This window comes from Emys orbicularis, chromosome 1, assembly GCF_028017835.1.
Source record: "Emys orbicularis isolate rEmyOrb1 chromosome 1, rEmyOrb1.hap1, whole genome shotgun sequence".
NCBI lineage: Eukaryota > Metazoa > Chordata > Testudines > Emydidae > Emys > Emys orbicularis.
In genome coordinates, this window is record NC_088683.1 from 259,653,610 (window position 1) to 259,668,962 (window position 15,353).

Genomic DNA, 15,353 nt, shown 5'->3' on the forward strand with positions numbered 1-15,353 from the left:
CCACCTCAGAATCTGGGCCATAATGGTAACGTACATATATTACATTGTAAATTATCTAACCACTTATAATTATCTAATACTTTAAAACTATAAAACGTTTATATTTTTTCACATATAGATACACACACACTCACACAAATAGATTTGTCTGAGCTAGGTACAGCTAATATCAAGAATCTATATTAATAATATTTAGCTCTTATACAGTTATATCAGAATCTATATATACGTATAATATATATACTTATGTTATATACACTTATATTACAAGTCAGCTCAACTCCTGCAGATCACATGAAAATTATGTGGAAAAGGAGACCAAAAAATATACTTGTATTCAATACTCTGGAAAAGGAATTATGCTGCTGTGAATGACACACATTAAAGTTAAAAAACTTTAAAGTAACCCCCTGAAGGCACTGGACACCATTTCAGCTATAATGCTTGCGCACATCACATTTTAAATACTACATTGGAAATGTTTCCAAAATGAGAAGACTGTGGGAGATTTCCAGCACAGCCATAGTCAACATGTAGCTGGAGGTTCTTTGTTATGAAGAAATTGGAAAGGTCCCTCTTTCCTGGAAGTCAGCTAGGGGTAATAATACCTTAAATCTGCCCTTAATTAAGAATTAGGTTGTGGGAACTCAGCATAGTCCAGTTATGTGGGCTGGAATAATGACTGCAGTCCCGCCATGCTGCTTATGTGGGTTGGTAAAGCCACTAGATCCAAATAATGAACTGTTTGTGAAAATTGTGAAAAATACTCAGGAGAGTGAAAAGTAACAGCCCTGTTGCAAAAGGCATGTAGAAAAATCAGAAACGTGGCTTAAAGATGGAAAAAACCCACCCCTCTACCAAATTCAAGAGACTCTGCACACGAGAGCTCATCAATTCACAAGTGATAGATACATACCCTGAATTTGCTTGCTAGCTCAGGAGTCATTACAAAAGGTTCCCCCTTCTGACCTTTTGGTCCTTGGATTCCCTAAATTGATAAAACAAAAAGAAAAAGGATTTTCACATCTATGACTATTTATATATTTAAAGTTGTGAAATATATCTGACAGCAATTTCATATGTATATGCACACTACAGTGTGTTAACAGTGACTATGCCTAATGGTGGAAATTCATGTTACATGTACAAAGCTGAAATCATCAGGATCATATGGGTGAATTGTGCAGGAAGGAGGCAAAGAAATCTGCCCTTAATTAAGAATTAGGTTGTGGGACCTCAGCATAGTCCAGTTATGTGGGCTGGAATAATGACTGCAGTCCCGCCATGCTGCTTATGTGGGTTAGTAAAGCCACTAGATCCAAATAATGAACTGTTTGTGAAAATTGTGAAAAATTTTCCTCAAAATTTTGATTTATTTTTATGAATGCTACTCTTTGGTGGGTAGACTATATAGGCCACCTTGTGGTTCCCTCAAACCACCTCGCTGTGCGACTTATATGATGGAGAGGGTTTTGAGTAGATCCTCCAGATTTTAATGAATGTCATAGTTTTTCATGACTAACTTCTGTGGCAAATCCATACGGGTATTGTGTTAGGTCATCCCCTGTAAGTGGAGTGTTCTGTGGATAATTAGAGGGTCAAAAACCAAAAGCACTACTAAAACTCATTGGAAAAAATAATTAAAACGTGAGATAAACACAGAGTGGATAAGGAGTCCCGCTTAAAGATTTTTCCATTTTGGTCCTGAGAATACTACAGTTAAATTAATAAAATTTAAGTTCATTCATTCAGCTACTTACAAAGGAACCAGGTTGACCGCTGGGCCCCTGACTTCCTTTTTCACCAGCATCACCTCTCGTCCCATTGCAGCCATCGTGACCTGGTTTCCCTCTTGATCCTGACTGCCCAGGATGACCCTGTGGAGAATAAAAAATGTGTTTATCTATCCATCTGTTCCTAGTTTTCATTTTCCAGTGCTTATCTAGTTTTTAAACATTCTCATAATCAGCCCAAGGCTTAGATCCATGGGAAACTACAATTTTCAAAGAAAGAAACACAGACAGTGCTTTTTTATATATAGCTGCAGCTTGAACCAGATGCCCCAGACAGCATGAAAAAAGTCAAAGGCAAAGGAAAGGGTAAGAAAGCTATGCTCAATGCACTTTCTGTTAAACAGAGAGCTAAACCAACTAAGGGCTCTTATACGGGGAGTATCAGGGCCTGGGATTATTGCAGGAATCAGTATCTCGGCGTAAAAGACTGGGAAGAAGGGTTTCTTGCTGGCTTTGAACAGCTTCCATTCTGGGGAAAAAACATAGCAATTGTTTTGGAGCAGGGCTGGGTGTCATGATGCAGCTGTGGCATTCACATGGAGATGGAAAAATAAGCAGCTCAAGTCAAAGGGGTATGTGGCATGGTGGAAGTAACACTATCAGCCTCGTGGGGTATTGGAAGGGAGAGAAAAGTTGGTCGTGATTCAGCTCTCCCTTAAACTGGACGTACTCCACTGTAATTCCATTAATTTCACTGCCATTACTTACTCCTGATTTTCATCAATGTCAAAGAGAATCAGAGCAATCATGTACTTGCTTTGAGCAGCTCTCTACTCTATGAAAGACTGCAACCAGAAAGATAGGAGCCAAATATACTCAGAAACCCATCTTTCTTCTCCCTTCTCCACCCGCTGGAGCTGTGCTTGCCTTTCCACTCCTGTTCCCTCATCTGAGCAGAAAGAAAACTCCTTATTGCTTGCCTGCCCCCACTAAGCACCAGCATTCCCCCACTCCTCATCAGCCTCATGATCCTCACCTCCCTCTTCTTGGCCATCGGCCTCACATCTCTGCACTGAGCCACTCTCGGGTTCACGTGAGTTCCTATTTACTTCCAGATAGTCACCATTGGTTCCTGGCCTGAGGCAGCTGGTTGGGAAACAACAGCAGGGGGAGGCAGGATACACTGAGAGTGCAGGTTGGAGGAAAGAGGTGGAGCTATCCAAGACTCGCTGCAGACAAGTGTCCCAATACAGCCCCATTTTCTTGTATCCAGAACACCACCCTCCTCTTGCACAGACATCAGCTGTGTGTATGCAAACCCCACTGAAGTCAGTGAAAGTTGTATGCATGGACTGATAAGGACCCTTGGCTGCAGTGCTTCCACTGTGGAGGGGAAGGAGTCTTTCCGTCTTTGGTTTTCAGAGAGAAGAGGAAGAAAGAGTGTGAGTGAGAGAGAGACTCCTCTAAAACTAGATTTGGAACATTGCTGGAAGCAAAGAGGGTGAGAGGAGAGTGGATGTGGATGTGCATGTGTGGGTGGTAGAGAAAGTCCCTGATGTCAGAGCGCACTGCAAAGGAAGTCCTGGGAAATCTGTCCAGAGATTCCTGTGACTCAGATTTCTTTGTTTATTATTTTATGCCACAAGATGTAAAGTAGAGTAAGCTGCATTTTGAACTCTTTCCCATGAATGGACTATTGGAACTTTTCAATGGTTTGTTACATAGACCGTGACAATTTATTCAAAGTTCTACAATATTGAAATACCTATGAAAGCTTTTAAGATCGTGTCACTCACAACATAATAACTAAAATTAATAACCACTCAGCATCCTTATAACCACTGACATTTTCAAAGCACTTTACAAGCAGGAAATAACAAAGGACCTGATTTTGTCCCCCTCCACTGCATGATGAGGGGAGGCTAAGTACATGGATCACACCTCTCTTGTGCAGAAGAGCATGCTTAGCTCAGCAACCCCCATAGACACACTACAGATGTCCTCCTCTTTAGCCCTTTTTGTGGGTTTCTCTATGAGGGAAAGCAACTGAATCCTAATTATCTGAGATGATGATAGACGAGGCAGAGTTTTCTTCTCAGCTACATGTCTGCAACTGCATTCATTTTAACAAGTCTAACTGACTTGAGTTGGGTTGCCTGCATGTAACTGAGGACAGAATTTGACATAAGGATTTTAATTCAGTAGGGTAATTTCAGTCCAATCTAAAATGTTTACAGTGAATGGCAGGGCCGGCTCCAGCATTTCTGCCGCCCCAAGCAAAAAAAAAAAAAAAAAAAAAAAAAAAGCCGCGATCAGCGGCGGCAGTTCAGCGGCAGGTCCTTCGCTCCTAGAGGGAGTGAGGGACCTGCCGCCCCCGAATTGCCGCAGGTGCCGCCCCTCTCCCTTGGCCGCCCCAAGCACCTGCTTGTTAAACTGGTGCCTGGAGCCGGCCCTGGTGAATGGTAAACAACTCTCAGTAATCCTTGATCTCTAATGTATGAAATGAGTGACTACTTACAGGAACACCATCTGCACCAGCGAAACCAGTTACTCCTGTTAGCCCCTAAAATGAGACAACACAATTAAAGCAAAGAATTATCCCACTATTTTCTTCTTTAGATGTTACATGAAATATGTGAAGCTTTGAAATTACCACGTCTCCTTTTGGTCCAGTTACTCCAGGTCGCCCTCTTTCACCTTTGTGACCTTTGTGGCCTTCTAAACCTGGGATACCCATTAATCCTGGTGGTCCAGAGAATCCCTGAGGTCCAAGTAGCCCTGGTTGACCCTGAGGAAAGCAATAAAAGCATTTCTTCAGGAATGATTGTAATACACAGGGATCACCAATTCAGCTCTATTTAATGGAATCTTCCCATCCCCTTAAACAGATGAAAAAAACCCTTTCAGCTCTTTTTACTCTGGCAGGCTGGGTTCTTTGGTGAACATCATATGACAGCAACACACATAGAAGCTACACAACAGGCGACTGTATTGCGTATGACAAAGCAAATGCTTTAAAATAAAACAGCACTCATCCTAGAATATTCACTGTTATGCTATGAAAAGAATGTTATCTGCAGAATAAACAGCTGGTTTCTGTTGAGCAAGGCCCAAAGCAGATGCAATTACAGTGCACTCCAAGTAATTGAGATGTACTTAATTGTGAAATCCACTTAATTGGTATGTTTCTCCCAAACTGAGCTAGATACTTAACAGCAGGAATTTCTGTTTCTTTGGGATTGTAATTCCCCTTAATTATGATGCTTGAAGATGATTAGATGGGATTCATATAGGAATAGGTACTCAGCTAGGGAATGGTAATCACATAGGTTGAAGAGTTGATCAAAGGCTTCTCTGTCCTAAAAAATCTCTTCCGGTGTTGGTTCAGCAAAACAGCATTAATGATGCCATTCAGGCCACTTCAAACTTTGCTTAAAATTCATTCTCTTGAGGGTGGCAGAATCACAAGGATCAAAAAAACCCAACTAGCACTACACTCTTCTATTACATTTCAATTCAAATTGCGGGGAAAAGATCTCTTTGAGACTTAGTCAAGTGAATCAGCAGGTTGGAGATTAGTGACATACAGCATTTTGAGAACCATTCCAAATATAAAATGGCTTCTTAGGGACTACTGCTGTGCACTTAACATATAATAATTAACAACAATCTTCTTTTAACCGGGAAATCTGCTTAATCAGGATGACCGGCCATCCAGAAAGGCAGTGCTTAATTTGTAATGAAATTGAGCTGGGGCTCAAGCAATTAGGTGCCGGGGCGCTAGCCATTTTTTTACATTCATAACTGATGCAGCAAGCCCAGAGGTGCCGGTGCTATGAACTGCCAAACCTAGAGACGCTGGGGCTCAGCCTTGGAAAGCCCTGGCACAAATTAAGCACTGTAGCAAGGCATCCTACAAACCACACAACTAACATATACACAAGTGTGTACAAACGGAATGAAATTATTAGTATAATAGAGATCCATCACATATTCCCCATCTCACTTCTTTGAAACTATTTCCCCTTCCAAAATAGATAAAATACATAAGGTCATAATACATCAAATATTCCAATCTTTTGGTCCTGTGAAGAATATTGGTGCCATTTTCACTTAATGCCACTGGGCTAGAGAAAGGAAAAGAAACAAAACTGATCCTGGATCACTTTCTTGGATCCAGAAAGTAGTCAAGATGCTTAACAATATGTGGTTGAGTTTTAGGCAATCTCTTGGTTTATTTTTATTTTACACCATGGGCTCTGTCTTGTGACTTGCGTGACATACTTCACAAATTTTCCTTTTTCATTTTCACTCCTCTGTTCATAACTACATTCTGCCTATTGTAGCCCTTCAGAGAAATACTCCAGTGGCTTTAATAACATAAACAGAAACAACACTCCCAACCAAAATATGATATATGCTTGTGGTATAAAAATGATCAATCATAAATAATTATTCTTAGATCTTCCATATTTCGTTTTCACTTTGTTCACAATTATTAACCAAGACCCAAGTTAGGCTTTTCCCTTCTACTATGGCTTATTCAGAAAAAAAAAATCACCATGTAGGTAGGTTTTGTGGCTAAAGCACTGGCTTTTTCACCCCTAAGTCTGAGTGTGACTTGTACACAGAATCATAGAAATGTGGGGCTGGAAGGGAGCATGAGAGGTCATTTAATCCATCCCCCTGTGCTAAGGCAGGACCAAATATGAGACCATCCCTGAGAGGTGTTTGTCTTACCTGTTCTTAAAAACCTCCAATGATGGGGATTCCACAGCATGCCTTGATAACCTATTCTAGTACTTAACTATCCTTTCAATTAAAAGCCTTTTCCTAATATCTAACCTAAATTCCCTACAGGAAATCCATTATGTTATTTCAGCCCAGACCATATTGAGGAGCTGACATAATGAAACCATCTGCAAAATTCAGTACAATTTCTGCTTGGAAAGGGGCCAGGAATGAGATGGTTTACAGCTGGATTACACTTTATTCCTCTGGATCTAATCACCAGTATGGATCTCTTGCACCTTATTTTCTATCCTGTTTCAATTAATCTAACAGAACCGATTACTTAGGAGTGGTGCCAAAGGATACAATGGATCTAAATATTTAAATTGTCATAGTGAAACAGCTTCCATCCTATATATACAACTCAACAAGAATGTAATGCAACGTCCTGCTGTTTAGAGCAAGTCTGCTTTATCAGCAAAGCAAAACTGGGATTATTTGGCTATGGGAGGTGAATCTTTCTTTTGTGTCAGCATATTAAATAGGAACAAATACACATATAAGTTAAGGGCCAGATACTTCACTGGCAAAAATGAGGGAGATGCTCAGATGGACAAAGGGACCAACAAACATCTGAGCAAGAGGCAGCTCAATTCCTCATCCTGCTCACTCCTACCTGCCCCGAGTGTGTCTCTATCTACAGACAGCAGAATAACTAATAGAGCACACAAGGAGGGTGGGCTCTAGGATCAGGAATGTGGAGACATGCCCACAGTCATCAATGGCAGGATACATTCCTTAAGTAGGCAATTCCTGCTGTGTTCTTCCCATGACTTAAAATAACTGGAAGAGGTCTCACACAATTAAATTGTCCAACACAGGCATGTGCAGAATCTATTTACAGTAAGGAGCAAAGGTCAGAAATTCTAGGAAGCCTGGAGGAATTCTTCCCAGAAAATGTTTGCAATGTCTGACGCAAATTGGTGCTTGTTCAGTAAATGAGGTACATGAAAGAAAGTGCTCTCAGGGGTGTGATTTAATTTAGTGATAACTTGACATTCCGTAATTAAGCCCCAGAGAATTATGAAAAGACTGAACAGACTTCCAAAGTTATATTGCATATCCATAAGCTTTAGACATTTTTTAACCTCCAATTCTTTTAGGACCACTCAAGAAGAAGAGAGCTCATGTTTTGAAGCTTTCTTTCCCCACTGCTAAATTTAAAAAGTTAAACAAAGGAACAGTTATGATTATTATTAAACATTTACGTTGTGGTAATGACTAGAGGCCAACCAAGTTGAGGCCCCATTGTGCTAGGTGTTGTCCAAATATATAAATGACAATCTCTGCTCCAAAAGAGGTTATAACCCTAAAGACAAGATGTCATACATGAAGGAGACAAATAAGCAGGACAGCATGTGGGTGAGGAGAAGGAGGCACTTAACTAACAATGAGCAGTAATCACATAGAATTAGAATAGTTGCCATAGCTTCACCATACTTGACAACATACTCCATCATACTTCATTGTAAGTCTATTCTTTAACACTTTCTGGTATAAAACCAGTGCAGTGAATCTGATGACTCATTCTTCCCCACAACAGAATCACCTTGCAGTCATAGGTCATCCTAGGGTGGGAGAGAAGAAACCAGGTTAATGCCCTGAACTTTTTAAAGGGTCACTTGTGGAAGAGAAATCTCGATTCCTGTGATACTGACTACATGTAAAGGCATCCCACCAGTTCCTTGGTGCTTATCTGAGACCTTAGTCTTGCCAAGATAGACAGTCAGGTGGGACTTGGAAATTTTGAGGGAAAAACAATCTTTCATAAGAACTGTAAGGAGGATGGCTGGGAGAAGGAAATGGTAGGGAACGCCTAGATCTAATGCTAGTAGTCGTTTGACAGCTGGTCCACCATGGAGGGGGAGAAAACAAGCATGATAGGAAGCCATTCACTAGGGATGGGAATAGAAAGGGTCATTAGGAAAACAAGCAGTGTCAGAGTGAGGAAGGCTAATTCAGGAAAGAGCATCCCAATGGGTGCATGAAGGAGAAGCTGCACTGCAAACCAGTTCTAGCAGGGCTAGTAGAAAGCCACTGGTAGGAAGGGGCAGAGGAGATCAGAAGTAGAACATCTCTGAAATCAGAGAGCAGTTCAGAAGGGGCCAAGGCTAGGAAGATCAGCCTGTCAGAGAATGAAAATTACATTGATGCAAGGTCATATACTTACAAATTTAGGTCCTTGATAAGCTGTTACAAGTATTCCGTAAACGCGCACCTCTGTTGTTCATTTACTTTGCCAAAAATAGCACTAACAGGAGAAACCAGGCTATAAGTTTAAGGACTGTTTCAGCTTTGGAGTAGCCTCCACCAGAGAGGGGAGCTAGAAGTAATCTTCTGGACCAGCCAATTTGATAGTCGCCCTTTCAGGAGGAGCCCTTAAGTGTGGTGCTGGATAACTATGGACACCGCTAGCTAGAGGGGAAGATGTAATGTAAGGGTCTCAGAAAGAACAACAGACAATGCCCTGTCACTGGATAGTCAATTCCAGGCACAAGAGGCCTGAGCCCTAACGGTCTTTCCCCTTTGGGATTCTCAGTGTAGGAAATAACTCACATTTTTTTGCATCACAGTCCTTGCACACCAGGGGTATATGTGTGCACTCTTTCTTTCCTCTCAGCTTTACTAAAAACTTGTTCTTCTATTACACACTAGGGTGACCAGAGAGCAAGTGTGAAAAATCGGGATGGGGGTGGGGGGTAATAGGAGCCTGTATCAGAAAAAGACCCAAAAATCGGGACTGTCCCTATAAAATCGGGACATCTGGTCACCCTATTACACACACATCAGTGGTTACTGGAACACACCAAGCACTAGGGCAGGTTTAGAAAGCACCTGTAGTGCTTGCCTTTGATTGTGTGTTATGCTGGACACATTGTCAGGTACTCGGTGGGACTGTGTCACCACAGCACTTATGGTGACCCAGAAGAGGGCATTACACTATTATGACCTAGGATCACAAATGCATTAAATTCTACACTAGTTACCCTAGGTATAATAGTTCTCTCTGTAAGAAATTATACCTCACAATGGAATTAACAAGATGTTTTGTAAAGCACAAAACAACAACAAAATGAATATGCAATCAAAAATGTTCCCATCTGGAATTCATAGCTCTGGAATAAAGAGTATACTAAATAGCTCATTTATTGGAAAATTATTTTAGGCATGTCTCAACTACCGGAAGTTTAGTTTTAGCATGATTTTAAAACCACCACCACTTTTGCAGCCCCTGCTGCCAGAAGGTCAAACAATATAAGATTTAGTAAAACTCCACCAGAAAGTTAAATTTAAGTACTGTACTCATGGTGAATCACACTCAACTGTTAATAATGTCAACCATTGAGGAGAAAACATACCTGGGCACAAAACAAAACAACAACAACAACAAAACCAATGACTTTGCTTTTATTAGATCATCATAAACTTTTACTTCTACATAATCAGTACAGCAATAACTATTAATTTTAAAGACCCCTATGCCTTGATTTTCAGTTGACTTTTAATGCAAGCATGAGAATTCAATAATTGCCACTAGATGGCACTCACTATTATCATTCTTGACAATGTACATAAACAACAAAGGTGCACATTTAGGAAACACGCATACCTAATTTTGAACTCTGAGACTGTCTTAGTAAGAAGTTAGAGCGCGACAAAAATGTGTTGATACTAAATCCCAGAATGCAGGAGAAGTAGGATGTTTCTGCTAAAGTGACCAGCTGTGAAATAGTTAACAATGCTGTACTAACTGTGAAATAGAACTGCATGGCTTTTATTCATTTCACTCCAAACCATACAGGCTAAAGACTTTGTTAAAATGAAAGCTTTTTTTACTGCCAAAACTGATGAGGCCAAACCTTTACCATGGCACACAGGCTCAATCAGACCGATCGTCTTTGTCCATTATATCTCAAATGTTCTGCTTTTAAGGCTTCTTCTTTTTCTAGGGAAAGACTCACCTTTCTAGATCAGGGAGCAAAAATCTTGTTTATTTCTCCAGCAGCAAACTGGTTTTAAACTTCACATCAAATACCTGCAAAAATTAGGCCTGGTCCACACTAACCCCCCACTTCGGACTAAGGTACGCAAATTCAGCTACGTTAATAACGTAGCTGAATTCGAAGTACCTTAGTCCGAACTTACCGCGGGTCCAGACGCGGCAGGCAGGCTCCCCCGTCGATGCCGCGTACTCCTCTCGCCGAGCTGGAGTACCGGCGACGACGGCGAGCACTTCCGGGATCGATCCCAGAAGATCGATTGCCTGCCGCCGAACCAGGAAGTAAGTGTAGACGTACCCTTAGTATTCCCACCCTCACTGCTCTAAATTGTATTCTGTTGCTAAACTGGATTCAGCTACTGACGTCATGTGCTGTAGGTCACCAGCCTTCCATAAAGATAGTGTTCTATGATCTAACTTGCATGTCTGATAATGGAAACGGAGCAAATATTTTACATTTATCTTGAACAAGTCAGCATTTGATTCTACAACATTGGTGCAGTTCTGAGAGATGCAGTAGGCCTAAAAGAATAGAACAGAGGCAGCTCTCCCTATTCTTAAATTCCCCTTTGATGTTTTACAGAGGGTTATTTGTCTGAATATTTCACAGCCCGACTTATCTCCTGAAAAACAGACTTCCCTCTCATCTAATAAAAAAGCTGTTTTTTCACACCAGAGAATAAAGAAAATATAAATTCAATTAAATTTAAAAATAACCCAAATGAACACAGGTTAGCCTATTGGTATGGTAATAATTTGCTGGTCATTCAGCTGTTTCATCCAGACATAGGACATTTATTCCTGGGACAGTGGAAACCAAATTACATTAACATGAATTCCAGAGCAGTGATTCAGCTCGCAGAATGTTTTCTCTGAATAAGGAAGAAATAAACATTAAATCTTCATAAAAACCTCTATTAAAGAATGCTCGCCACCAAAACTAAGAAAGCCGCAGTCCTCTTCTGTAGGCAGTAAACTGAAAACTTTGTACTGTTCTCTGTTCCCAAGCTTTAATCTAATTTATGAGATGTTTCCCAAAACTGTTTGATCTTCTAGGAAGTTGTCGTGTCACCCTAGAAGATCAAACGCTGGTACAAGAACCAGAGGGGTAGCCGTGTTAGTCTGAATCTGTAAAAAGCAACAGAGGGTCCTGTGGCACCTTTAAGACTAACAGAAGTATTGGAGCATAAGCTTTCGTGGGTGAATGCCCACTTCATCAGACGCAAGTAATGGAAATGTCCAGAGGCAGGTATAAATCAGTATGGAGATAACGAGGTTAGTTCAATCAGGGAGGGTGAGGTGCTCTGCTAGCAGTTGAGGTGTGAACACCAAGGGAGGAGAAACTGCTTCTGTAGTTGGATAGCCATTCACAGTTTTTGTTTAATCCTGATCTGATGGTGTCAAATTTGCAAATGAACTGGAGCTCAGCAGTTTCTCTTTGGAGTCTGGTCCTGAAGTTTTTTTTGTTGTAAGATGGCTACCTTTACATCTGCTATTGTGTGGCCAGGGAGGTTGAAGTGTTCTCCTACAGGTTTCCTAACCAGATCAGCTACAACATCACCGGCTCATTCACCTGCACGTCCACCAATGTTATATATGCCATCATGTGCCAGCAATGCCCCTCTGCTATGTACATTGGCCAAACTGGACAGTCACTATTAAGAGGATAAATGGACACAAGTCAGATATCAGGAATGGCAATATACAAAAACCTGTAGGAGAACACTTCAACCTCCCTGGCCACACAATAGCAGATGTAAAGGTAGCCATCTCACAACAAAAAAACTTCAGGACCAGACTCCAAAGAGAAACTGCTGAACATTGAGGTGTTTTTGTAGGGTTCTCCTCTTTCTAAACAATTTTACCAGGACAAAAAACAGCAGAAAACCCACAGAAAAGGGCCAGGATAGGCAAAACTCCATGAGGCTTTCCATGCTAAGTTTTCAACAGGGTATTTCATGGGAGGTAGGATGGGGAGGGAGTGTTCCTATTTACAGGACCAGTAAGGGGTTTGGCTCCCAGAACTCACAAATCCCCCAAGAAATTTAAAATCAGGTTCTTGTGGCATATTGCCAGCTCTGCCTGGTGTGTTGATCCTATTGAAGTATATGGCAGTACTCCCAATGACTTCAAAAGACAGAGATTTGACCTCAAATAACCAAGCTTTAGGAGTATGGAGCACAGTATATAAGATTATTATTCAGTTAAGGATGAGCAGATGACATAAAACTCATGCATGAAAATTATGTTGTAAGAAAGAGTGCTGAATGTAACATGCATCAGATTACTAAACCAAGTTGTCAATTAGTGCCAAACACATTACCAGTTGTAATGCAAAACAGTAGTGTTGTCTTGGAAGTTAGGAATGGTTCAGCATAAAAACATAAGATGGAAAATGTTATGACCACTTAAAAAGTTTTTTCTTTTTTGTTTAGAGTACAGTGAGTAATGTAAATTATAGCATTTCCAGATAGCAATTTAGCCCAGTTTCTATTGGTTTCAGATTAATATACCTGGTAAAACTTCTAGACCAGATTCTGGCCCCCTGATATAATCTCCATACTCTACAGGAAATCCTCCAGTGCAGGGCCAGCATAAGTGGTCTGTAACTGCCCCCTGTCATAGCCTCCAGTTTAGGCAGATGCTGTGTGTGAGAGTGGAAGGAGAAATGCTATCAGTGTAGCTACTCTGGTTTATATTTGTGTAATCTGGCACAGTAATGCAACAGGGAGTCCAGTCATACAGCGAGGAGTCCACTCATTGGTTAACCCCACCGAAGACATAATTTATCTTTATGGTTATCTAAATATTATGACTTCATGTTCAGTCTAAATATTGAGTCTTTATCAAATAAATAACTAAAACTTAATGTTTAATTTGAGTCACTGCTGCCATTTAAATAGATACAGCAAGCTTCTTCAGACTAAGGATATTTCCACACTGCAAAAAAAAAAAAAAAAAAAAAAAAAAAAGATGTGTTCTTATCTCAGGTTAGCTAACTTGGGTTAAAACAGCAATGAAGACCCAGGAGATCAGGTTTTAACTCAGATTAGCAGCTCTAGCTCAACCCCTGTCTACCCTATGAGCTTTAACATGAGCTACTAGTCTGAGTTATAAGATAAGTTGCCATGTCTTCACTGCTATTTTAACTCGAGTTAGCTAATATGGTTTTATCTTACCACAGTTAAGAAGCCATTTTTTTAGAAGTGTAGACATGCCCTAAGAGCTAACTGCCAGTTTTGCAGAACATTTCTACAACACTCATTTATCATTTTAGTATTTTAGCATTTAATATTTGATCAAAAAAAGTTCAGTTGTCATGCAACAGCAAATTAATTTAGAAAACAAGTTAATAAACATTTTGCCAAATCTGCCCTTGGAAGTACTCAAATATTAACATGATGGATGTGATATAAAAGTGGAGATGCATCTACAACTCCCAGGGTTTAAATGGCAGTAGAGGAGATGTATTAAAGGGAAGAATTTAGCTCACAAGGCCTAAAAAGTGATATATACTTGAATGAATATATTGAAATAGAAATAGAATAAATGTATCAGTCATTTTTAGCACAATATAGTAGGCTTCCAAAATAGAAAGAAAAAAAAAACCTTTTCATTCAACATGGGTTTTGAAAGAATTTTAAAGGCTAGACACTCAGGGAATGTATGATGCAGCGTGAAATTCTATCCTTTTCTATCTGCTAATATCTACACCAAAACCTTTTTATTTATTTATTTTTCATTTTCTCACTTATTTTATTAATACCCTGACCAGTGAATTCACAAGATCGGGAGTTTTAGCTTCTGACAAGCCATATCAAATATTAATAACCTGTCAGGCAATTGAGCCAGAGGTTTGGTTTTTAATAACTATAAACTTGTTGCTTGGTTAGTTAAGCTCTTAAGGAAAACACAACAACCAACACCTGTTTGTATTAGAACATTCAGTAATAGAACTGAAAAGTGATCTGCCAGCCAATTGTTTTAAAATGTTTTTTTTTTTTTCAGTGGTGTGTGGGAGTGTTCTCAGGATCTTAAAAATTCAGGAAGTTCAACACAGATGTTTTTTGTCAGTGGGCGTTGGAAGCACCAATAGCTACATCTGTTCATTTTTTATATTTGTGAGAACACTTTTTTTCCACCAAAACCATCCAGTGTTGAAATTTCCACACTCTGGAACTGGCCAAAATGTTAAGCTTGTTAGACTACATGAGTATAAGTGTATATGAAAATTAAAACCCCTATAGGAATTCACAATCTGCTGTATGCCAATTTTCCCATCTTATACTTCTCTTCTGTTTGAACAAAAGTATAATTATTTCTGTGATGGGAACCACTAGCAGAACTGTAAATAGTTTTTTGATCATTCAACTCTCACTTGTCGCGAATGGTTTTGGATTTAATCTGAGCATATGGTAGTAGGCCAAGCTGTCCCCTATGTGAGAATCACCTGTGCAGGGGACAGGAATTGTTATGAGGTTCCCCCCATGGAATTTTACTGCCATTGTTCCCTCAGAAAGATGATAAAAAGGCTGCTCCCTGTGCAGAATGAGTGGTGCAAAGGTATTTTGAGTGATTTCCTCAAACCCGCAGACATGTACAGATCTCAGGGGAAAAGCTGAGGCCTGGGTTGTCTGTATGGAAGCTCTCTAACCTCTACAGCCCTGTTCATGTGGACAGAGCTGTCCCTCCACCAACAGATTCTCTTCCCTCTGGCCTGACACCCACGCCCCACTCACACATCCAGCTTCTAATGAGATGGCCTCCATTGGGTCAGTGGGAATGGATAACAATAGTATTGAGCTGGCACTCTGCCCTTCTGAGACCTA

The 15,353-nt window shown here is 40.3% G+C and overlaps 1 protein-coding gene across 1 annotated transcript in view; it reads right to left on the reverse strand.

The window, feature by feature from the left end:
• The window catches only part of COL4A2 (collagen type IV alpha 2 chain), a 217,670-nt gene that overhangs the window by 82,313 nt on the left and 120,004 nt on the right, over positions 1 to 15,353 (reverse strand). The window contains exons 3-6 of the mRNA XM_065407451.1: positions 4,387 to 4,521; positions 4,252 to 4,296; positions 1,761 to 1,877; positions 917 to 988 (exon numbers count right to left, since the gene is read on the reverse strand). Coding sequence (XP_065263523.1) covers positions 917 to 988; positions 1,761 to 1,877; positions 4,252 to 4,296; positions 4,387 to 4,521 — 369 coding nt within the window. The remainder of the gene's footprint in view (positions 1 to 916; positions 989 to 1,760; positions 1,878 to 4,251; positions 4,297 to 4,386; positions 4,522 to 15,353) is intronic.